This window comes from Bombus pascuorum, chromosome 16, assembly GCF_905332965.1.
Source record: "Bombus pascuorum chromosome 16, iyBomPasc1.1, whole genome shotgun sequence".
Lineage (NCBI taxonomy): Eukaryota > Metazoa > Arthropoda > Insecta > Hymenoptera > Apidae > Bombus > Bombus pascuorum.
This window is the reverse complement of record NC_083503.1, coordinates 3,117,685-3,142,328: the sequence shown is the minus strand read 5'-3', so window position 1 is coordinate 3,142,328 and position 24,644 is coordinate 3,117,685. Positions and strand designations below refer to the sequence as shown.

Genomic DNA, 24,644 nt, shown 5'->3' with positions numbered 1-24,644 from the left:
TTAAAACGCGTACCTATCGTTTTAAATTAAGGAAATATTAATGTAACAGTCTGAAGTTTCACAGAATTTCTGAATAGAAATAGCATAAATTCTAAATTACTGCAATAGAATATGATATAAATAGTCTTGGGCATTTCATGTATCTAACATTTGTGCTATTAGTTGAATGTGTACAAAATTTTTAATTGCAAGGAATACTAATTTTTCATTGGAAAACACTTAGGAAACGTTAATTTTTCTTATTTTACTTGATGCCCATTTACGATAATCAACTAATAATATAGAAATTATCGTATTAACCTGTTTTTTACAGAAACGTGTGTAAACATGTGTATAAGCAAATCGTTCAGCGACAATAATTGCATTTATTGGTAAATATAATTGGAAATGTAGTGGAATGTAGTGACATGTAGTGGAAAATCAACTATTGATTTTTCAAGGGAAAATAAACGTAATTTAAACGGTCAGTTAAAGTGAATAATAATAAAGTAAAAAAAGCTAATAGGATTTTTTTGTATTATTTAATATAAATAATAATATATTTATCCTTCATCTTCACTTTACTGACTTCATCTCCATGCCGGGTCATTTAAATCCATGCAATTTTTTTATTAAATTTTTGTGTTTTAAAAGATGCAAAAAAAATTCTGAAGACTCTTTCAAGCTTCTAAAACATCATCCAGTAGTTTTTATTGTTACCTCGTTTACCTCAGTCGTTTTAAACAAAGTAAAATTGAAACAGAAATGTGGGAAGAATGAAAAATGACTTAAAATTACTGGTCGAAAACGACCCAGTAAGCAGATGGATGATTAAATACTCATTGAAAATTTGATTCATTTTTCTGAATGATTAGAAAAAAATGCTATTTTCCCGGAATTTTTGGAATATTTATAATTATAATATTTCTAAAAAATTATAATAAAGAAAATTCATATTTTTATATCAGCAAATCTTATGCTCATTTTATAAATAAATTTGATTAGCTTTCTTTAGTGATACTTGTGAGTGAATTAAAAGAATAGTTATTGTTATAAATTATATAAATTAACTCGTTTATCGTAACTGCTTCTGTTAAATTCAGTTATTACTTTCACTAATATACAATTAAAATCTAAAATAAAAAACAGGAAAGTACCAAATTCATTTTTCATGGTTTAAATATCAATTTAAATATAATGTGTTAATTCAAATTAATATTGCTGTTGAGTTTTTCCATTCACTGAGAAATAAAATTGCGATTCTCATTTTTAATTCAACTTGCTTCCATTGAAAACTAACAATTTCATTTTTACAGGTAATTTTAATTACGCTACTATACAAATTGATATTATACAAACATACGGTACGTGCAAAAATTTAAGACCACCTATGGAAGGAATCTAAATTTTGTTTTTTTTTTTTTAATCGAGGTAAGGATATTTTATGTTATTTTAAAAAAAGCAACTGATGTTTTATGCGATATTCTCTTACCCTTTCACGAAAGAACCGTTTTTTTCTTTTTAGAATGCTGTCGAATAATTATTTAAGAATCTCGTTGCATTATTTTCAAAAAGTCGATTTTGCTTCCCTCTTCTTCTTCATTTATTATATGATATTTAAGTGAAGCTTCCTTTCATGACTGCATTTTCAAAAAATATGCGAATCATAAAATACCATAAATAAGCATCATAGTGGAAAGATTATTGCAAAAGGGAAAGACCTACGTATTTACGTAGATCAGCAGAAACGTTTCCTAAGAATGTATTCAGTTACCCGTTACAGAATCAGCAACATAGCAAGCAAAAAATTTTGCACTTTTTCTTTTAACTAAATTGATGGACTTATTAAACCGGCAGTACTGTAATGTATAGTTCTATTGGACCATACGATACACCAACCAATTTCCAATGAGCTGGAAAACTCATGAGCAGAGGAATCCAGTAAAGGTGGTCAAGGTCACCCCATCCTAGCAGCGAACATGCCATTCAGAAAATATAGGTCAAATTGCGATAAAAAATGCATTCTTCTTGCAGAAAGTTTATTTCATTTAAGTGTATTTGTTACTATGTACATGTGAACCAGAAATAAGAATCCACAGAGAGAAAAATACCAACTCTGTCCGAGGAGATAGTAAACTGTATTAAAAGATACAAAGGAAGAATATAAAAGCACTCGAATAACAAAATTAACAGAGGACGAGTAAGTAGCATCCCATGGATTCAAATACATTATGGAGAAGCAACAGTCGTGGAACAACATTCTACAAAGGATTGGTATTAGCATGATACCAAATCATAAATGATAAAAAAGTATTACCAAAAATGGAACAAGACAAATTGTAATGAAAAGGTGGAAGAGAAACAAATATTGCGACTGAAAAGTAGATTCACTGTGACAAATAGTCATCGATCGCACATATTTCCCTGTGTGTTAAATGATACTTCATGATAGCACATATCGTTGGTTTTTATATGGGTCTTACTATAATATTACTGTAGAGTTGGGTTATGTTGTCAGATCGAATTAGATTTAGCTCAGACTATTCTACTGGCAGGTTTGCACATTTTAACCCATATTTTCTAAATAGAGAGTTTATATAAATAGAATAGAACGTTTACATTTGCAGTAGCTGTGACCAATATTGGATTCCTCTACTCATAAGCTTTTCCATGTTGTATTATACGACCCAATGGACGTAGGCCTAAATACTCCAGTGCAGCCAAATCCACTATGCACGTAACTGTATATTTGAGCGGTATACGTGTATAAATTTAGTGCGTAAGAATGAATTATGTCTATAGGTACGTGTCTATCTGTGACATAACTACAAACATAGGCGACATGTTTATCACATCGCCTAATTTACATACGTTTATATAAAACTAGAAACAAAAGGTTTGGATTCGGTTAGGTTGGCAACCAATATCGACGCATGCGCTATTAAACACGCACATTATAGGCAAAATTGACTGCAATGGTAATACATGATTAGGAAACTGAGAATTTCGATACGCCAACTAGTAGTAAAAAATTGAACTATCGAGAATAGATCGAGTATCTATCACCGATACGATCACCAATATTTAAAGGGACACGTTGTACAGAACGTGTTTTAAATTCGTTTTAATGCCTGCGAATTGATCAGTATAATAACAGTCGTATAATTATTTACGTAATTATAAAAATTTACGCGATGTAACTTTTTCTAGAATTAAGTAAAAATAATATATATTGTTGTGTGTACAGTTGTGTGTAAAAATGACGCTGTCCGCTTTTATCATTTTCTTCGGGGAACCGAAAACCTACAGTGTAACTAAAAAATAAATTAAGTCAAGAGGAAATTATTGACCGCTTCAGTGCATCGGTTAAAATTATAACAATGGACAAAAGTGTATCACTATCTATAAGAGTATACTCATTACACTTTACAAAAAAAGATTTTTTTCCATCAGGTAAGTATCATTGCAATCATAAATAGAACTGGACATAAAATTCATGAATCTTAAGAAGTCGTATAGGAAATTTATTTAAATTTTTCCTCCTAAATAGTCGCATTAAAGAACACTACAATTCCATCAGTTAGTCTTCCAAGCTCTCCAATTAACAGAACTTAGTATATTAACAAAGACTACTTGAAAAGAAAAAAAAGACTACTTCATAGAATATTAAACAAGTTTTAAATTGTTAAAAGCTATTGAGTGTTTGGAATATAAATAAACCAGCTAATTGACTAGACTGCTTTCAGTAGTTTGCAATCTTACCACCAGAGGGTTAACTAAGTCACGCCTCTACTAAGTTTCTCAATATAAATTCTAACATTTTCATGTTACTTATACAGTTCAAATTCTTGTACAATATTAAAATATACACGCTCATCTATATTTGTGCAATAAATTTGTACGTATATATATCGCTCAAATATGCAGTTATGTACGTGTGTAGCCGGTTTAATACTATTCAGGTATAGTTGTGCATCAAATTGGTACATGTACACCGCTCAAGTGTGCAGTTACATGTACAACAGGCTTAAAGTACACTTGCACACACACGACTTGTACAAGTATGGATGTTTAAACATATTTATATTTCTCGTACAATGAAAATATTTGTGCAATATTATCATACACACGCTCGTGTATACTTGTGAAATTTTGTATATGTATACTGCTAGTATACTAGTATATAAAGTATATAGTTACGCGTGTAACCGGCTTAACACTGTTTAGGTATACCTGTATCGTGTGTCTGCTATATGGCCATCAGGTATTATATAAGAAAATTTCTAATTAACGTTACGTAACACGTAGAATAGAAACAAACAAGTATTGATCGGATATCGTTTTAGAAAGATGAAATACCACAATAACTTCAATTATACTACTTCTATTTACAACACGTTTATACTCAATATTAGAACCAAAATGTCAAATAGGATAAGTCTACATCTTAACAAAATTTTAAGTTAGGACTGTATATATGTACCGCGTTCAATGAGTACACTCAAAAAATAATATAAATATAAATTGTGTATCTGAAGATATAACAAAAGTTTGTAACTACCAGATTATTAGAAAGACTATTATTTCCGTTTTATCCTATCCGAATAAGGGAACATTTTTAAAATTCTGCGGAACATTAATGTAGTAAATGCTGCGTATCTTTCAGTAATGGAAAACATTTCTTTATGCCCTGAATCTTTAATTTAAAAGTCAAAGCGCCTCGCAGGCTGAAAGAAACAATTTTATGCAAATATGAGAAGGCTTACGCCGACAAAAAGTGCCAGAATTTACATTTTCATTTATTGGGTATTAAACCTCGCAAACGATTTAAATACCACTTTTAAATGCAAACGCACAGCGTTCTTTTTGTTACAGCAGCTTTTTAAACCATTACTGGTTTTGATCTACCATATTTACTGGTTTAATCTATTATAACGATTAATGATTCAGAATCGTAGGGAAATAATATTATTAACGATATTCGCAAATATATAATTAATAGAAAATACTTTTCGCTAGTAAATAAAAGTGCATAATTTTCTATACCTATTTTAACATCATGGATTTTTATAATTGTCGTGCGAAAAGCAAATTTTCATTTCATTTCAAACGTCGATGACACTCGAATGAAAATTTAATAAGTTCTCGTTGATGAAGTGCAATAACTGAAAATCTCGGTTTACGATCGAAGGAAAAATAAAAAAAAAAAAAAATTGGAGAAGATAAATCGAAAATTAAATTGGACTCACCAAATGTATCTAATAGATTTCATCTTGAGTGCCGTCGAGTTCTCCTTGCACTTGTAAGCCAACACTTGCTTCACGCTGCTCACGTCGACTGTGGGAAACCTCGATGTCACGTAGGCTTTAAAATTTCAATGAAAAATGTATTTTCACCAGATGTGGAAAATTAGATACTGCGATTCTACTGATCACCACTGCATTCAACCAATATTTCATTCATTCCTCCATTCGTTTTACTTTATGCCCTTCGTGGACAGAATTACCACTTCAAAAGTAGGGCGTCCATGTTGGAACCTAGGACCATAACAGTTATAACCGAAACGAAACAAATTGCATATATAAGAATCAGTAGATTATTTCAATTGATTTTGCTTACAAACAGTCATTATAAACGATCACAATGTTTTTGGTTATCGATAATCATTAGCAAGGAAGAATTTTTTTTTGCTTACCATTATCCATTATCGATAAAAGATTCCTTTTTGGTTACTTGGCATACCGAGCGAACAATTAACTGAAGTGAATATACCTGTTTTACCCATTTAACAAGTTAAGAAAATTGGATATAAAAAACGAATAGAGAATTTGTTTTTAGTGCCGTTAGGTTAGATACTGATTATCATTAATATTAACAACTGACGATGACGAAAAGAACATTCCGTTACTGATTATGATTACCAGTAATCAAAAAGAAATGTTACGTCATCGATAGAGGTTATCGGTAACAAAAAAAAAAATTCCGTCACGAATAATAATCAATGGTGACAAAAAAAAAGAACTATGTTACGGATAATAGTTATTGACAACCAAAAACAATTTTCTTATATATAACGATTACGTGAAATCAAAACGAAATTGTCATAACAGTTATCGGTAACCAAAATAATTCTGCCGTTGATAATACTTATCAGTAAACAAAAAGAATTCCGTCACAAATATTAATTATTGGTTACTTAAAAAAGGACTATGTTACGGATAATGGTTATCGACAACCAAAAACAATTTTCTTATGTATAATGATTATGGGTAACCAAAAAAAATTCTTACAATAACGATTATCGGTAACTAAAACAATTCTGTCGTCGATAGTGGTTATCGGTAACCAATAATACTTTGGTTATTCATAACGATTATCCATAACCGAAATCAGTTAAACTTATCTACTAACTCCTATACTGCAACTTTTAGTCGTTTTGGTTAGAACTGTTAGGATACCTAGTTCTTTGTTATTGTATACTTTAATTTCTGCGTTGAGGTGTTTAAAACACTGCTCTGATTTATTTATTAAAGAGCAGAAAATGGTGAACAAAGATGTGATGTTGACTTATAAAATTTGCTCGGTGGATATGACTAATTGACAACAGATGATAATTTTCTTTTCTACACGTTGTAGAAATTTGTTAAATCTCGAAAATTCTTCGTAAATCTTCAATTTGTCTAGATCTTTTTCTTACGAATAATTAAACCAGCTAATTACCGTTCTTTTCGATATAAAGAAACTATAATGTTCCAAACGAGAAACCAATCTTCTCTTGTGGTTAACCTTAAATCTAACCTTACAGTTAATTACTAGCTCTCGAGTACTCGAGCAGCTGTAATTTAGGCAACTAAGCAGTGCAATTTCCTTAAATAATTATGAAAAGATACTACTATTATCCGAACAATTCCTCATCTGATCAGTTATATCATTCCATTAATTCGAATACTGGAGTTTCCAGTGTACATAGATGCTACTCATGGATATGATATACAGGGTATCCCGGTATTAATGGTACAATCAGCGAGAAGGTGATTTTACGTGAAAAAGCAAATCGAAGATGCGGAATAAAATTGTTTTGTTTCATACGACGCTTCGTTTTCGAGAAGATCGATCCCGAAAGTTTGTCAAGTGTAGTCGAACTCGATTAAATTTCGAGCGGGACAGAAACGAATAATTGACAGGAAGTTATTCGACTGAAAGTAGGTCAAAAATGCAGGAAAAAACTTTTCCATAGAAAGTTTCGTTTCCGAAAAAATAAAATTTGAGAATTGATCAAATACGTGCATACCGGACAAACTCTATTTCCTTGAAAACGATGTCTTAAATGAACAAATATTTTCGCAGATGGAATAATCTCCCGCTAGTGGTTTACTCGTATCTAATCGGTAACTGTCCAAATTTACATATAGTAATCAAATTTTCAAAGTCAGTTTTCTCGAAAATGAAGCGTCAAATGTAAAAAAATGTATTCTGTATTTTAGACATATCTTTTTATGTAGATCCCTCTGTTGCTCGATTGTACTATCAGTACTGGGACACCCGGTATATATTTCTCGATTCGAATTGATTTTTACTGCATCTCATAACTACAAAGCGAGAAACTTAAAAATCTGATATAATGCACTTAATATGATATAATATGATAATAACATGTATATATTTATTATTATATTATACATATTATATAATTTTTTTGATATGTGACATTATTATTTAAATTCAGTTATATCTTGATATTATATCATATTATTATTATATCGTATGGTTATTTATATTATATCATATCTATACACATTATATAATATCAATATTATTAATAATACTTTAATATCTAGAATATAAATATTACATATATATTATATGTACAATATATTATTATAAATATAATATTATGTTAATATATCAATATTATTATATTTATTATATTATTAATATATTACAACATTATATTATATCATATCTATATATATTAGATAATATCAATATTATTAATAATATTTTAATATCTAGAATATAAATTTTATAAATATTAAATACATATCATATATACAATATATTATTATAAATATAATATTATATTATATGATATATATAAAGTATATATTATAATATATGATATCTATATAGAATATTATATATATCATATAATATAATATTATATATAATAATATATATAGATGTCAGATAATATAAATAACGATGCGATAATATTATAAATATTATAATATATACTATAATTATATTATAAATATAATAATATATATATTCTATATAAATATCATATGATATAAACAACGATAAGATGTAATAATAATAATAATAATATGATATAATATCAAATTATAGCACAATTTAAATAATAATGTTTAATAATGATAATATATTTAATAACATGAAATAATGTTTCTCCAAAAAAGGACAGATCATATTCACTGTAAGAGGAACAAATGACAATTGAATAATTATTGAGACCAAAGTATACATAGGGTGTGCTGTATAACGTGATTAATCGACTAAAGGGCTATTTTACGTGCAGAGGCAACTTGGAAACGTAGAGTAAAATTCTTTGTCCCAAGCTTCGTGCTTAAGAAAATCGAGTTTGAAAATTTATCAAGCATGCTTGAACATACATAGTTAAATCTGGACTGGACAGGAACAAATAATCGACAGAAAGTTATTCTACACGTGAGAATAAATGAGAAATACAGGGCAAAATATTTTCCCAAGACGATTTATTCTCGAGAAAAATGAGTGCGAAAATTTATCATAAGCGCGTAGTAGGCCAATTTTTAACTAAACACGACTAAACCCTATTTTCTTGAAAACGACCTTGAAATCGTACCGTAAATGGAAAAATTTTTGTTCTACTTTTTTAACTTACCTACGCGTATAGAATAACCTCTTATCGATTATTTACTTACACCTAATTATATTAGCCTAGTTTAAGTATACTTGACAAATTTTCAAATTCAGTTTTTCTCGAAAACGGCGCCTCGGACAATAAAGTATATTGCACAGATATTTCGTCCGAAGACACAAATTTCATCATTGTCTCTTAATAAACTAGTAATTAGATTCACATTGTCAACGCATACGTCAACGATGTTATTTATAGACAAATCGTATTTTGTTCAGGAATATAGAAAACATTCGTACAGAATCTTCCGCTGTACATTTTATAATTCCAATCAAATCCGATAATTAAATCTCGTGTACCTATTCTTTGTGAGCATAACGAATTAAAAAACGTAAAATTGCCTTATCGGATATGTCTGTGATTTCAACTATTAAAACAGAAAAGCATTTACCTCGCAATATTTCTCTTATTCCTAAAAAGGCGGATTTATTTATGGCTTTTTTACTGACAGCTAAAATTTTGCTTTTTTTGAGGGCGTACGATATTTGATGTTTGAAATTTTACGATATACTCAAAATTTCTTCTTAATGATTCATAAATTTCTTCTCCTTTCTTTTCTTCTTTTCTATTTTTGCATAATCGTGCTATGCATTCTACTTTCTTCCATGCTTTCCCAATTCTCTTTTATCTCCCACTTTGTTAATAATAATAAAAAATTTAATATTTTATTATTATTTTTCACATTATATTTTGCCATTAAAATATTAGTGAAATAATGCTGTCGCGAGCTATGCATTTTGCCTTGTATGGATTTTCCCGTTTTTCAAACCAGGATTTAGATTTTGCATCCTCCAGCCAAGCTTGGAGAAATGCTTATTGTCTTCTCCTAATTGTCTTCCTTGAAGCAAGAGAGAACAAATTGTTATCGCTGTCTATTTATAACGTAACAATAGTTATTTGTAAAATATTAAAATGCAATTTCAAAAAGATGATCATTAGGAAAGGAAACTACATTCATTTTATAATCCCTCTATAATTCAAGAAACTCTTAAATTAAAGATACATCCTACTTGGATCATTCCCTATATCTGAGTTTCTAATAGCAGTTCGAAATCTAGCAATGCTATTGTCAATGTCTATAGTAACAAAGTATCCACTATTAATAAAATTTTCCAACGTCGTAACAATACACACAACAAATACTGCAAGGAATAAGTATTAAAGGAAGAAACTAATGAACAAAATGGTCAGCATATCCTCGTTAACAAAAACATTTCAATTTTTCAAGATATAATCATTTTGAAACTATAGCGATGCAAAAGTAGTAAATATTTGTCTTGTCTAATTTCTTACTCGTCTTGGAACCTCGATAAAACAATACACAAGTAGATGGTTAATGGATCAGCTGACGATGTTTTCTCTCTATTTCACTTAAGCCTAGTTCATACTGATAGACAATTGTCTGCAGACATGAGTGAAACATCCATGAACTCAAAATCACGTTTATAGACGCGTCTACGTTCCACGTGCTTCGAAATTACCGATTAGTACCATAATCCGCCGCATGGTGTGCATGAGTCGTATTAGTGTGTATATATATAGTGTATTTCACCTAACTTCACCATCTTAAATATCTTGCTTATCTTTTACAGTAGGAAGAAATACCAGAAGAAGGGAATGTTCGGTTGAAAGGCGTAAATGGTGACAGACAAAAAGATTTTCTCATGGCCATTTTTTTATTTCGAGATTTCAAGGTCATCGAAGTATTTCTAAACGAGATATATTTCCACCACAGCAGTCTTATATCTTATAAAAAGACAAATTCAACGATTTGAAATATGTTGATCTTCGAGTAACCTTTAATGAAAAAATCATAAAATGTTTGATCTTAATTTCAATACCAATATTCTCAATGCCAATGATTTCGGGGACAGTAAATGAAAGAATCTCAATTTCATTGGAACAGTGTGCCGTGTAATTGTTCGTGGTGCTTATAAACGGACGTTCATATTCTTCTTCTATCGTTTGAAGTATGTTTACAAGCATCATATCAACACGATTATTGCTTTACAATCAGCAGCTTATCTATTATGTAGAGTACAGTACAGAAGTACTTGAAAATGTAGAGAAATCATTCATTTGCCGTCTCCAAAAGTGTATTGGGATTAATGGTGCACATTTTGAGCACCTTCTGAAATAAATATTCTGCACTGAAACATACAAATCCTACCTCAACCTTCTCTCTATACAAACATGATTTTCTCGTTGAAGGCCACATAAAGGTTAACATATTGCACATTGTTGAATTTGTTTTTTTATGCGCTATAAGACTGTCGTAATGAAAATATGTAGTCCCGTTTAAAGATACTTCGATGACTTCGAAATCGCGAAAAAAGTGGCCTTGAGAAAATTTTCTGCCTACCACCACATTTCCCCCTTCGAACCGATTATTTTCTTCCTCTGATATTTTTTCCTAGCGTAAAAAATAAACCAGATATTTAAGATGGTCAAGTTAGGTGAAATACCTTGTGTAGGTCTACTTGACGTCGCGTCTTCCCTACACCTGGCAACTCTGTAACAATGTTGCCAGATGGTTCTCTTAATTTAACGATAACATGATGTCATATTGCCCCCACTGTTTCCCGCGTCACGACGTCACTAGTTCATCAACTATACTACTTTCCCCACCACCAGAGGAATGTTTCCCTTACATCCCTCAATCTGGTAACGTTGCTCTGCAGTTGTGTACACTTTCCGTCATTGTCCGCATGATATCGCCAGATAATGCATTACAATGTACACACTACATACATTTTGCTATGGATTTTCCGCGAAAAACGTATGCGGATTGATTGCGATCGCATGTCTGTGGACGATTGGCCAGTCAGCTAATTCATTGGATTGCGGCAACTAATTATATAAAATTGTTGCATAAAATTGTTTATAACTTGGGAGATAAACCTCAAACAACATTTTTGTATCTAAATCTTTTTATCGTTTTGATGTCTAGGATCGACCTTGCACATATCTCCTACATATTTTGGAACATCCAGTATAGTTAATTTTTGTTTCATAACTATAACTAGCATATTCATGTACAGAACATTTTATTATAGAAAGACTGAACTTAGAATGCGATTTCTTTTTCTTTTTGTCAAATAATCCATGGTAGATTCCTGCAATTTGGTGTGTAGGACATCCAGAAAATTGCTTTAACTGCTAAGAGTAACATGTGGGTGCTAATTCCATTGAATTAACATTATTATATGAATGTACAGGACGCAATAAAATGAAATTGTAACAGTAACTTAGTACCTATATTTTTAATAATTTTAATCATTTATTCCATTTTGAAATACCTCCAATCAGATTATGTCGTGTTATACGTATAGAAGAATTGCAAGAACGATTCTACAGTTATTTGAGACGCAGTATAAATTCCACTTTACAGTGCAGTGCAAGATGCTATTCCAAAATAACAATTTACGATTTTCTCAATATTATTATTTTCATTATTATATATTATATATTATAATATAATATTCTCATTATTATTACAGTTTACAATTCTATCTGTGCGAAAACTTTTTTACTTCGGTAATATCGGACAATTTTTTCATCGACAGAACTTTTTTTCATTGGCATCACTTTACAACGATAGTTGGAAACCAGATGGTGCCAATTCAAGTGAATGTATGTATAGAGTACGTCCAATTACATTCTTTCACTATTTGTTTCTCAATCATAGAACTGACAAGCACCATATTGTTCCGATGAGAAACGTGTAGCATTTCTGTTCACAAAAGATTTGCAATTTGTCAAAATGCTTGTGTAATCGTCGTACGTTACAAAGTATCAGATGGCGTTATAGAAAGGCAAAAGAACGACTGACGAAATATGGTAGCTACACGCTATAGGAAATGCGAAACCTTCGTTCAGTACATGTACAGGGTGTCCCAGTAATTCCATGTAAAAATATCAGTCGAAAATATGGGGTAAAATTATGTTATGTAGCTTCATTTTCCATAAAGTCTTATTAAAAAATTTGTTAGGTTTATGAGAAATTGATTAATTTAGACCTGGATACGAATAATATATTTATTTTTTCACGCTAGAGTTACCCTATACACTGCGAAACAAAAATTATTAATTCGATCATATAATATTGCAATTGAAAAAATGAAATTGAAAAAACTGAGAAAATCTTGGGAAAATGAAATTAAGTTTATACTTTTAACATTAAAAAAACCTGAGGTTTTGTGTATCTAAAGAGATTGGCCGGTTCGTATCGATTTAGACGCTACATATTTCTCCTCAAGCAATTTTTTATCCACATATATGCAAATATATGCAAAATATAACGTATATATAATAAATATAATAAAACTACAAAAGAAAAATAATAATTACCATATGGACCACTTATTTTGAAAGTGGTGTAAGACTATTCTCTTTTATTTTGATGCGCCAAAAATAACAATTGTCCTTAACACTTTTATGAATCGACAACAAAAAAAAAATATCATTTTTCTTTCTCTTTCTCATCTTTTTCTGTAATACATAATGGCTATGGGCAACCAAAAAGAAGTTCCCTCATCTATGGTGGTGTCGGTAACCAAACAAGTTTTAATCTATAACGGTTATTCATAACCAAAGTCAGTCAAACTCATCTACTAATTGTTACACTGCAACTTTTAGTCATTTTAGTTGTAACTGTTAGGATATCCGATTCTGAGATATCGAAGTGTTCATGTTTCTATTGATCGAAAAATCCTAGTTTCTATATGTTTGAGTGGACGTAAACCCATTACACAAATAGTTTGTTAGAGAATTAATTTGACAAATGTCTTTCTTCAGGATGGCTAATGGACTTACACCACTTGCAAAATTAACGAACTGCATAATTCATCAAATTTTAATTATTTGAAATCTATGCTTTATGCTTTAATACACATGTTTGTTTCTCGATAAGAACAGGGAAAACAAAATGCTATTGTTTAATTTCAATATCATTTGTTTTTGATTATCAGTATGTGGACTGTTTGAACAGGCTATAGATACCACTTTCAGCATAAATGATAATGTAACTCCATTTATTAACGAAATTTCAATCGAGTACACGAATAGCTGTAGTTTAACTAAACAAGTGCACTTTCTTGGAAAGGATCAGGGCGTAACAACAACATTCCTCTGAAGAAAGGAGATAAGGAGAAAGGTGATCCCTCCAAAACTCTCCGACCGAGGTCGCTAAAGGCGGCTACACACGAGTCGACTGAATGGTCGGCTGGCGAGAAATTTGAGGATATCGCCTTGCGCAAATATAAATTTACTCGACTAGCTTAGTGGACGGTTGAGTGGTTGAATAATCAAGCGCTCAAACGGCCAATTGGCAAGGTACAGTTCTCATGTGCGCATAGGAAAATTTAGTTGTGTATGTTGGTAAAACTCAGTTGTGTTCAGTCCATTGAATCCAACTTTTTGGATTGCCTGGTCAACTAGGGTTCTTTGCTTGCTGTTACTTGCCAGTCGACCATTTGGCCGGTCAAATTTGCATTTACGGAAAGCGATTTACTCAAATTTCTGCATAAAAGATATAACTTAGAAAAAACGAAGCTGGCACCCCGCTGGGGGTAGCCACCCACATGCTATATTTATTTTTATTTTATTTTTTTTTCACCAATAAGATATAACACTTTACCAAATGTCCATAAGAACAAATTGTAAAAAACCAAAATAAAAAAAAAAAAGCAAATTTCTCACCAGTCGACCACTTGTCGAGCCGAATGTAGCCGCCCTAAGACCTCTCATTTTGAATTTCCTCTAACCTTCAGTCGTCTCTCATTTTCGCAACTTAATGTGCGTTGTATCAAATTGACACAATGATAAAAGGTCAATGAAACGAACAAATAAATAGAAGAAATAAAATAATGAACCCTCTGCTGACAGTATGTCAGGTCCAAACGAAATTTTCATTATTTAATTTCTCTAAAACGAAGATGTCAGACCCTTTGGTTCTCACGCCTTAGAAAATTAAACCCACGATGCTTTGACTGTGAAAATATCGTTTACTTTCAATTCAATTCAGATCTGAATACCACGAAGGTGAGATGAGCATTGTATTTTCAGAGGCTCGTACCATCCTTTACGTTAATATTTCGGTAAGCGAATCTTTCTATGTGCATAACTTATTTATTGTGGTATATATGGCAATCTGTTGGCGACAGCCTCAGTGTTTCATATGGCTACTATGTTTCTCGTACATTATTAAGTATGATATACGGAGCCTTTCTTTTTCGTCGCGTGTCTCAGATCATTTTTTAATAATAAATAATCCATTCAAAAAACCTGCAAATTTAGGTCTCAAAAATGATTATATATTTCTAAGGGGTGGCAAATTTCTTTCCATTTTTTCGATAGGGAATAATCCTATGGGTGAAACCAATAACTTTTTTAAATATTTGTTTAATACAAAATTGTGTACTTTCAAACAATTTCCCATTGTTTCGTAAAACAAATGTTTATTTATTTGCTGACAAATTTTTATTTCTCTTGCAAAGAGATTTAAACATTTGGCCAAAACATCGCTTTTGTAACAAATTGATACCACGAGTGAGTTAGTGTATAGAAATTTGAGTAATTGTATTAGTGGGAATATTCGTGCTTGTCGACATCTTTTATGGACATATTACGTGTGTTATACTAAACACTTTAAAATTTGTAATGATACTCGACTGTCATAATGATATTAGTATCTTATATTAATATCTTAAAGGATTCTTAAAATTATTAAATCTTAAAAGATTCTTAAAATGTACATAGAAATATTTTATAACAAATACGTATTTTGCAAACACCACAAAAGTGTTTAAATAGGCAGTCACCGACGCTATTAATAAGTTTCAGTGTTCAATAGAATCATTTTTAACACTTGTTCTAGGCTTCAGAATGTTAACTAACTATTTACAGCGTATATTAATTTTTCACAAAATATAAGCGAATGTGTATATTTATTTTCAAATCGAGATCGATGTTGCTCATATGATCATTGCAGTTCTGTCTCATTACAGTGCAAATGAAATTTCAAAATGTTTTATACGAGACACATGACACATGTATATTTAAACATTTATATGTAAAACATGTAAGATATATATAAAATATTTTATACACATATATACACACATAACAGCTTTTCATGATAAATGTACCAATACTTTTTTGAGTCACTGTATATATTTTTGATAAAAATAACGTAATAAAATATGAAATGTACATTCTACAATTTAAATAAACATCAACGATGGATACATACATATCCATACATACATATATTGAAATATATATTGAAATATATATTGAAATATACATATGTAAATTCTATATATATTCATATTCATATATTCATATATTACATTCAAATGTAAATATCGAAATATATATTGAAATACACATATTGTAATATATATCCAAATATACATATTGAAATGTATATTCAAATAGATATTCAAATGTACATTCTGAAATATATATTGAATTATACACATTGAAATATATATTCAATTATATGTACTAAACTATATATTGAAATATACATATTGAAATGTATATTCAATTATATATACTAAAATATATATTGGAATATAAATATGTATATTCTACATATATTCATATTCATTTATTTATATATTATATTCAAATATAAATATCGAAATATATATTCAAATATAAATATCGAAATATATATTCAAATATAAATATCGAAATATATATTCTAATATACATATTGAAATGTATATTCAAAAATACATATTGTAATATATGTCTAAATATACATATTGAAATATACATTCAAATAGGTATTCAAATATACATATTGAAATATATATTGAAATATACACATTGAAATATATATTCAAATATACATATTGAAATATACATTCAAATACATATTGAAATATACATTCAAATAGATATTCAAATGTATATATTGATATATATATTCAAATACGCATATTGAAATATATATTGAAATATACATATTGTACAATTATATATATATATATATATATATATATATATATATATATGTATGTATGTATAAAATTGAATATCAATATATGAAATTGAAATCTTTTTTAACATTACGATATTGCCAGAACTTTTTCTTCCATTATTTCACATTGGAAAAAAATTCGTATACATATTCTAATATCAGATTTTATTGCTGAATCTGTTTTAAATATTTAGGCACTGCTTAAAATCAAGCTAATTAAGAATAAAGGAGAAAACAAGCCTTAATGTTACACGCGACTGCCACTACGTTTTATCCGCCTTTTCGTTCGCTTATTTCGATATTTATACAGTTCGGGAGAAAATAGATTGACGTACGGCAACTAGATTTTTCTAAGAAGAGTTGTTTTATAGACTGAAATTCCAATTCCTGAACGAACTATTTTCAGTCCAAGTAAATGTTTAGACATCGTCGAGAGTAGTCACCGTTCTATTCTCAGATATCCTGTGTTTACAATGGTTCATGATACACGCATTTTACGTACCTTTCCTATGTGTCGTTTTGTTCCCCTAGATTCAATTGTTTCGCGAAATTTTATCGAATTTCAAATTTCTCAATTTCCTCTCTTTCTTCCTCCAATTCCTTTTACTCTTTAAAACGTTTCTTCGGCTTCTGCTCAAGACAAGACCAAAAATAATATTTCTATTAACATATACTTATCTTTTATGACCAGATTCGTTATCATTCTTGAATTAATAAGCTCGGAAATTTCACTCATTAAGTGTTAGCAATTTTCCAGCGGAACAAATTTAAATTTAGTTTCATTGTTTCAAATAACACGATACGCTGTGGTTTACGAAAATATTCGAACATTTTCCACAGAACTCTTTTATGAATATATTATAAACATTATACCAAACTTTTTGAAATTTCATTAGCTCTGTATTATTTTTTTTTCTTTTTTTATCTAAATGTAGTAACACTTGAAAGCAACCAGAAAATGTATACAGAAGTTACAAGATAAATATGCACTTGCAATTAGTAGAAAATCAGTATACAATGTGAATAGTAGTCTTAAACGTAACAATTAGTAGCAAAAATCGTCTCTTATTAATACAGCGTGATATATTGGGCTGGCAACTAAGTGACTATGGATTTTGTCATTAGGTGGTATTGACAAAATCCACAGTCGCTTAATTGCCAACCCAATAGTAGCTTAGAAATATTTTCACGTTTATTCCTATAAATTTTTTATTCTCGACAACCGTCACGTTTCTGCTCGGTTTATGAGTATTGGAATTCTGATTTGTTGGATATGCACATGAATATATAGTGTGATACAGCATGATGCGCAAGAAAAACACATTAGCTGCGTTAAGTGCTCGTAAAGTGCCTATAATTCCAACGTAATCAAACATTTTCCATTTCCTTTGAAAATATGGTACTTTTAAAGACTCGATTTCAATTTAACGTCTTTGTACCGTCATCCAATAACACATCAATTCGAGCTGGAATCAGTGAAATATCTTATCATTTAACAATTAGTCACGCTGTTATTTTACATCACAAAATCTCTCAATAGGCACGTGCAATGAAATTCTCAAGAGTTAAATCGTTTGCTTTCTATTTCTGTTTTTCATCTCACAGACTTTATACCCTCTAATCTCCTTTTTATTATCTAGCATTTTTCAAAACACGAAATCAGACGATAAAGTCGTTACGCAACCTTTGGAAAACTTCGTAAGTCTATTTTAATCCGAAATTGAAATATTTCAACATCCACTTGCCAGTACGAAACGCACATATATTTTTGTTACTAAAAATTTTATATTACGCTGCTTATGGATATTTTGGTAATATTAAGGTGCCATTTTTAATTAGCCTGTTCAAAACTGTGCTATTCATAAAAGTACTGCCACCAGAAGAAATGTATTATTCCACAAGATGATGATCTTACTGGTGAACTGAAATTTCTTCTTTTCCACTGATAATAAATCAACTCTTATTTCAGACACTGGGGCCCTTTTCGATTCTCAAGTAGCTATTGTTCAGTGAAAAATGACAGTGATATTGGATGGACAAAATTTGGGGACAGTTTGAACGTCCTAGAATATTTTTTGGCATGAGGAAGGTTAACAAACAACGTTTGTTTTTTAAAAAAATCTTTTCACCTGCAAGTTTCGAAGAGAGATATTTTTATGAAAAGTTATGCGGTAACTTCTTTATGTTTCCCTCGCTAAACATCTACCATGATGCTTTCGAGATGTGGTGCTCCAGGGGAAAAAGTAGTTTTCTATGCATGTTTCAAAGAAGATATTTATTTGACGTGTCGAAGAAGAGCATTTTTCGAATAAGAAAACCGAGGATTATATGCAGAAGTCAAGTCATTCGAACATAAAGGTACAAAAATTCTGTATTTTATTTCTAGATAGGTAGATTTATGTATTTTAAAGGGAAATAAGAAAGATTTCAATGAGTTCCTCTACGGTGAATGCACAAGAATCTGTATGGAAAATTTGCACATAAATAAAATATGTTCGATCTGAGCAAAGAATACGCTTTTGTCACACCTGGGTCAACATGACCCATTAGTAACTGTGGAGAGTTGCCACGACACTCAGTATGCGACTGACGAGAGTTTCAGTGGCATAATCGTCAGAGATTATAAAAAACACTTCAAACTAATAATATTGTACACATAATGCAATTACAAGCGAATATCTTGAAGATATTTCTTTCTAAAGTAAAACTATGGGTCACTAGGACCCATAACAACAACCTAGGACCCATAACAACAACCTAGGACCCATAATAATAACCTAGGACTCATAACAACAACTTAGGACCCATAACAACAACCTAGGACCCATAACAACAACCTAGGACCCATAACAAATTAAACTCTATGCAAACGTGAACCCAATATCGAAGGAAGTCGAGAATAAAATAATTTCAAATTTACCTGTCTAATTCTGCACAAGAAAAATTGCGGAAGAACGAAATAAATTGTTAGCCAGTCTGTAGTCCAAAAAAGAAAAAAAAAATTGTCGTTCCGATGCATCAGCATCGGAGTGCGAGCAAAGTTATCAACGTCACAAGAAAGAAGATTGTGTTTTAAATATATTGAATTTGATGAAGCTTCGACTGTTTCCATGGCAAAAAATTTATCAAACGAGAGTACGGAAAAGCCAATTAACAAATGGACAGCGTTAAAAGAATGAAATGGCAAGAATTGCATATGAGATAGAAAGAGATAAGAACCTGTGCTGCCTGTGTATAAGAAATAATGTGGAAGAAAAATGCAGAATATACATCCTGCGTCAGCAAGCATGGTAGAAGCAGAGAAATTCTATGGCCCAGAATGAAAGTGAATTAGAAATAACAAGATTAAGTTGGTGGTTTCGCTTTCGAGAGAAACGCGTTTGAAGATCCGCTGAATGACACGTGATTAGCCTCACGAATTTCATCACAGACTGCTATTGTAACTTCCTCTGCTTTTTAGGCCACAGTCCTCGCTTATTTCACTTATTCGCGGTCAATACTTAATTATTAATTAATTCTTCGAGCTTGGCGATGAACACAACGAACGTAACAAATAAAATTTGGTCTGTTGTTTTAATTGAGACATTGAGAGGAAGAGAGAGTCCGTGTCATGGTAGAGATTGTCTCGACAATCTGTTAGCATTCTACCAATATGCGAGGAACGTTTCAACTGAAACAATAAAGCGAGTTCGATTAAAATTGAAATGGACTATTCTTCTGGCACGCGTCTATAACGTAATTTCCTTACTCTCGAGTTTCGCCTTATTTTTAACCATATCACTCCTCTCACTCCGCTTGTGCCACGAATTGCGATCCATCTTGCATAAGAAGCTTCCATTCGAAAGGCTGAATCCTCTCAAACGATTTGTACAATGTGCAATCTTTGCATTATTACGTAGAAACAGAAAAGCCTTTATACGTAGTTCAGCAACGCTGTCTATTTCCTCGCAAATGCTTTGCGAGTCCGTTGTGATCAAAAACAGTAGATAGAATAATAGCTAATTGAATAGGTAAACAGAATTAGCATTTGAGAAACAGATAGATTGCAGAAATACAGAGGTTATTCGTGTCCTGACATCGTGAAGAAATGGAATTACTTACATGAATGATTACACTGTTTTAAACAATTAGAGAATCATCGTTATGAACGAAATGTTCTACTGGCACAATAAACTTGACTAGTGTAGTCAGACGAATACAAACGAGCAACTCCCGTAAGCTTAGTAGAAATTGACATGTTAGTCGTACGATGCTGTAATAAAGATTTACTTTATGATAAACGTTAAAAAATATACACAAAGTATAAAAAATTATGAGTCACGACTATTATGGTTAGATTTTATGGATATAGATCCTATACCAACGTATTAATATTCTTTTATATGGAATAACGAGATATCAACGCGTTAGGTCCTTAGCTTACTATGTAAGTCAAACTGGAGTTCGTGATATGTATAAATATAAATAAATGATGAACATAACGGTGATAAATTTACTATAGAAAAAATAATAACAATTTTTAACATCGTTTGTATCTATTTTGGAAATCGGATTGTTTGGGTTTCAGCCATTATCTGCTCTGTTAAACTTCGCTAGATATAGCCTGAACATGACACCATGAGTACCACTCGTCACAATATACAGTGTCTCAATAAAACCATAGTGCAGAGATAAGAAGATGGCTGGTGAGGCAGCATAAGGACAAGAATGGTATTTTGGCCGCTCTACCTCGCTCTACCTTTGAAAGCATACTCGCTGTTCACAGAAGCGTCAATTCAAGGGACGTTACGAGACATTCGTAACGTTAAAACGCATACGAACAGTTACACGATCTACATCAGTCGAAGTTTGCGATCGTGCAATAGCGACGACGGTCGAGGAACACTGTTTGGATTTCACGGCACGCTTTGATAGTGTCTGTACAGTCAGTGTAAGAAATATTCGTACAGTATTTAACTTTAACAAAATTACTGTAGAACATCGTTTAGTAAAAAAAAAAAAAAAAAAAAAAAATGAGAGCAAAAGATATGTACATATTCTTACAAATAAAGATAAAAAATATCAAGTCACCGTATTTCATAGAGAAATGATTTAAAGAGAGCTATTTTAGAAGAATGGAAAAATAATTCGAGTAGAGTACTCGTCAAGTTGGTAAATTTAATACCACGACGCTTTCGAGCTACACCCTTGGACAAAAAGATAGCACATGTGTGCTATCATTAATTTCTCATAGATAGAGTCCGAATTTCCCAAGTTTGACGAATGGCATATAAACAGTACCTTGTAGTAATAAGGTATATGAGCTTGAAACTGTATCTTCGCTATTCCTCTTGTATTTATCAACAATGATTGTGAAATCCGGTCGGCGAAATGATAGCACACTTTCAAAAGTTGTAGTGTTTATTATCTACTAAATTGTACAAAAATAAAAAACCTTTTAAAATTTAATAATGTGTGGATCCTCCCTTATTCTCCACCACCTCCAGCATTCGTTTCGGCAAAGAACGATATAGTTTTCTAATATAATCCAGCGATATATTTCTCCATTCCTCTTCAAGGCACTTTTTTAACTGATTAATACTTTCAAATTGCCTATTTTCTCTATAAACGGCATTGCTTAATTTACTCCAACAGTTTTCGATTATGTTTAAATCGGGGGAGCATGCAGGCCAGTCCAAAACTGCAATATTTTCTGTTGAAAAATATTCTTTCACAACCTTAGCGGTGTGAACTGCAGCATTATCTTGCTGAAAAATAAAATCTTGTCTCGCAATATGTGTTGCGTACTTTGCAATTTGATTTTGTATCAAATTACGATAGGTTATAGCATTCATCTTGCTGCGAATTGATATTAAATCAGTCTTTCCGTTATACCCAATACCTGCCCAAAGCATAATGCTACCTCCACCCATTTGACGCCGTATTTGTGACAATTTTTTTTTTCTTACATCATGATAGTAAAAATTGAATCCATCTGGGCCATCTAAATTAAATCTTTTTTTATCTGTAAATATAACTTTCCTCCACTTCTTGTTCCACCGTATATGTTCTTTTGCAAAATATAATCGATGCTCCTTGTGAATCTGCTTTAGAGCTGGTCTTCGTTTTAATTTCATCCGCTTTATGTGCGCGGATTGTTGTAGTACACGTCTGACATTCCGAGGATTAGTTTTTACGCCAACTTTTTCTGCAATTTCACGTGACGTGAGAAGCGAATTTGACGCGGCACGTAAAATTGCACGTTTTTCACGAGTACTAATCGCGGAAGGTCTCCCACTGCTTTTTTTTGTTCCATAATTATTTACATCTTTCAGTAAATTATAAATGACTTTCCGACTTCTACTGAGAACTTTTGCAATTTTAGAAATAGTAAAGTTTTCTTTCTTTAATTTCAAAACTGTTTGAATCTCTTCACTATTTAGCTGTTTTCCACGTCCCATTGTTTGAATCGAAATTTGTAAGGTTTCTAATGAAATTCTTCTACTTTTCACTACGTCTACACCACTCAGAATACACAGAAATACTAAGGAATGGAAACAAAATGCTTGGTGTGCTATCATTTCGCCGACCGGATTTCACAATCATTGTTGATAAATACAAGAGGAATAGCGAAGATACAGTTTCAAGCTCATATACCTTATTACTACAAGGTACTGTTTATATGCCATTCGTCAAACTTGGGAAATTCGGACTCTATCTATGAGAAATTAATGATAGCACACATGTGCTATCTTTTTGTCCAAGGGTGTATAATAAAATCAAAAGAAAACTCCTTAAGTATTGAAATAATTAAATCTAATGATTCTCTGTCTTAGACATTAGATAAGATTTATTCAATTTTTAAATGTTTATTAAAATTTTCACGAAGGATATAGGTATCCCATCTAGTTGTTTATGAAAATTATTCTGCAGACTAATAAAAATATATTCATGTAGAAAACTTTGTTCATGAACGATGTTCTAGAATATTTTTGTTGAAATTAATTACGAATACTTTTTATACTGGCTGCATGTAGTTAGAAATGTACGTCATCGCGGTAGTTATGCTATGTTAATGGTTATGACTTTAATTTCAGTCAATATCTTATCGTTTGTAGCCTACTTGGTTTTGTGTTTTGTTTACTATTTCCATCGTCTGATGCTATATGACAAACACACTGAATGACAAATCATTTACCTGCTACCTGAGTTCATTTATTTCAAGAGGATGACTGGAAAATTCGATAACATCAATTTCGATGATTTTCAGATATGTTGTTAAGCTTATCATTCCGAACAGCTTTCACCTACACACGTAACTACCGCTCAGCCTATTCGGATATTCATAAAGATCTTCAATTCAATTTAGTTTCCATTACACTTCACACTCTGCCATATAAGTGACCGTATTTTTACATAGCCCAATCTAACCTTATCATTGCTGTTAATCGTCCGTAATACAAATAAAGAAAGATAAATTAATAGGTTATAGGTTGGGTTAGAGTAATATTTACCAAACTAAATGTACAAAGTAATTCAGATGTCCTATAGGTGGCTGCACTGCGCAATGTGACACAGGGATGGTTGCATGTATATTGAGAACAATGTTGCAATAAAGTGAGTTTTGTGAGAGACACTCTTTCTTGAAAGAGATTAAGATTGAAAATATTAAATTATTACCAAACAAGGAGTATTCTTTGGTCTGTTAAGAAAATATATTTATACATTTTTGAGTTGTTCTGTATGTACAAAAGTTATCAAACCAAATAAAAT

General features: G+C 31.1%; 1 protein-coding gene and 1 long non-coding RNA gene across 6 annotated transcripts in view; both read right to left on the bottom strand.

Annotated features, from left to right (window-relative positions):
- The window catches only part of LOC132915243 (zinc finger and BTB domain-containing protein 12-like), a 116,275-nt gene that overhangs the window by 17,659 nt on the left and 73,972 nt on the right, over positions 1-24,644 (bottom strand). For 2 of the 4 annotated variants that reach the window (XM_060975039.1, XM_060975040.1), the window contains 2 exons: positions 5,229-5,343; positions 3,945-4,706 (listed from right to left, as the gene is read on the bottom strand). In XM_060975039.1, the coding sequence (XP_060831022.1) occupies positions 4,616-4,706; positions 5,229-5,343 (206 nt within the window). In that variant the 3' untranslated portion in view covers positions 3,945-4,615. Of the gene's footprint in view, positions 1-3,944; positions 4,707-5,228; positions 5,344-24,644 lie in introns of those variants that run through there. The other 2 variants (XR_009659809.1, XM_060975041.1) reach the window with 1 other exon arrangement.
- LOC132915275 (uncharacterized) lies at positions 20,440-21,252 on the bottom strand. 2 transcript variants are annotated; one of them, XR_009659819.1, is made up of 2 exons: positions 21,214-21,252; positions 20,440-21,144 (listed from the first exon to the last, which is right to left on the bottom strand). It is a non-coding gene; the product is annotated as an uncharacterized LOC132915275 (long non-coding RNA). The 2 variants fall into 2 exon arrangements; XR_009659820.1 differs by having other exon boundaries at positions 21,217-21,252.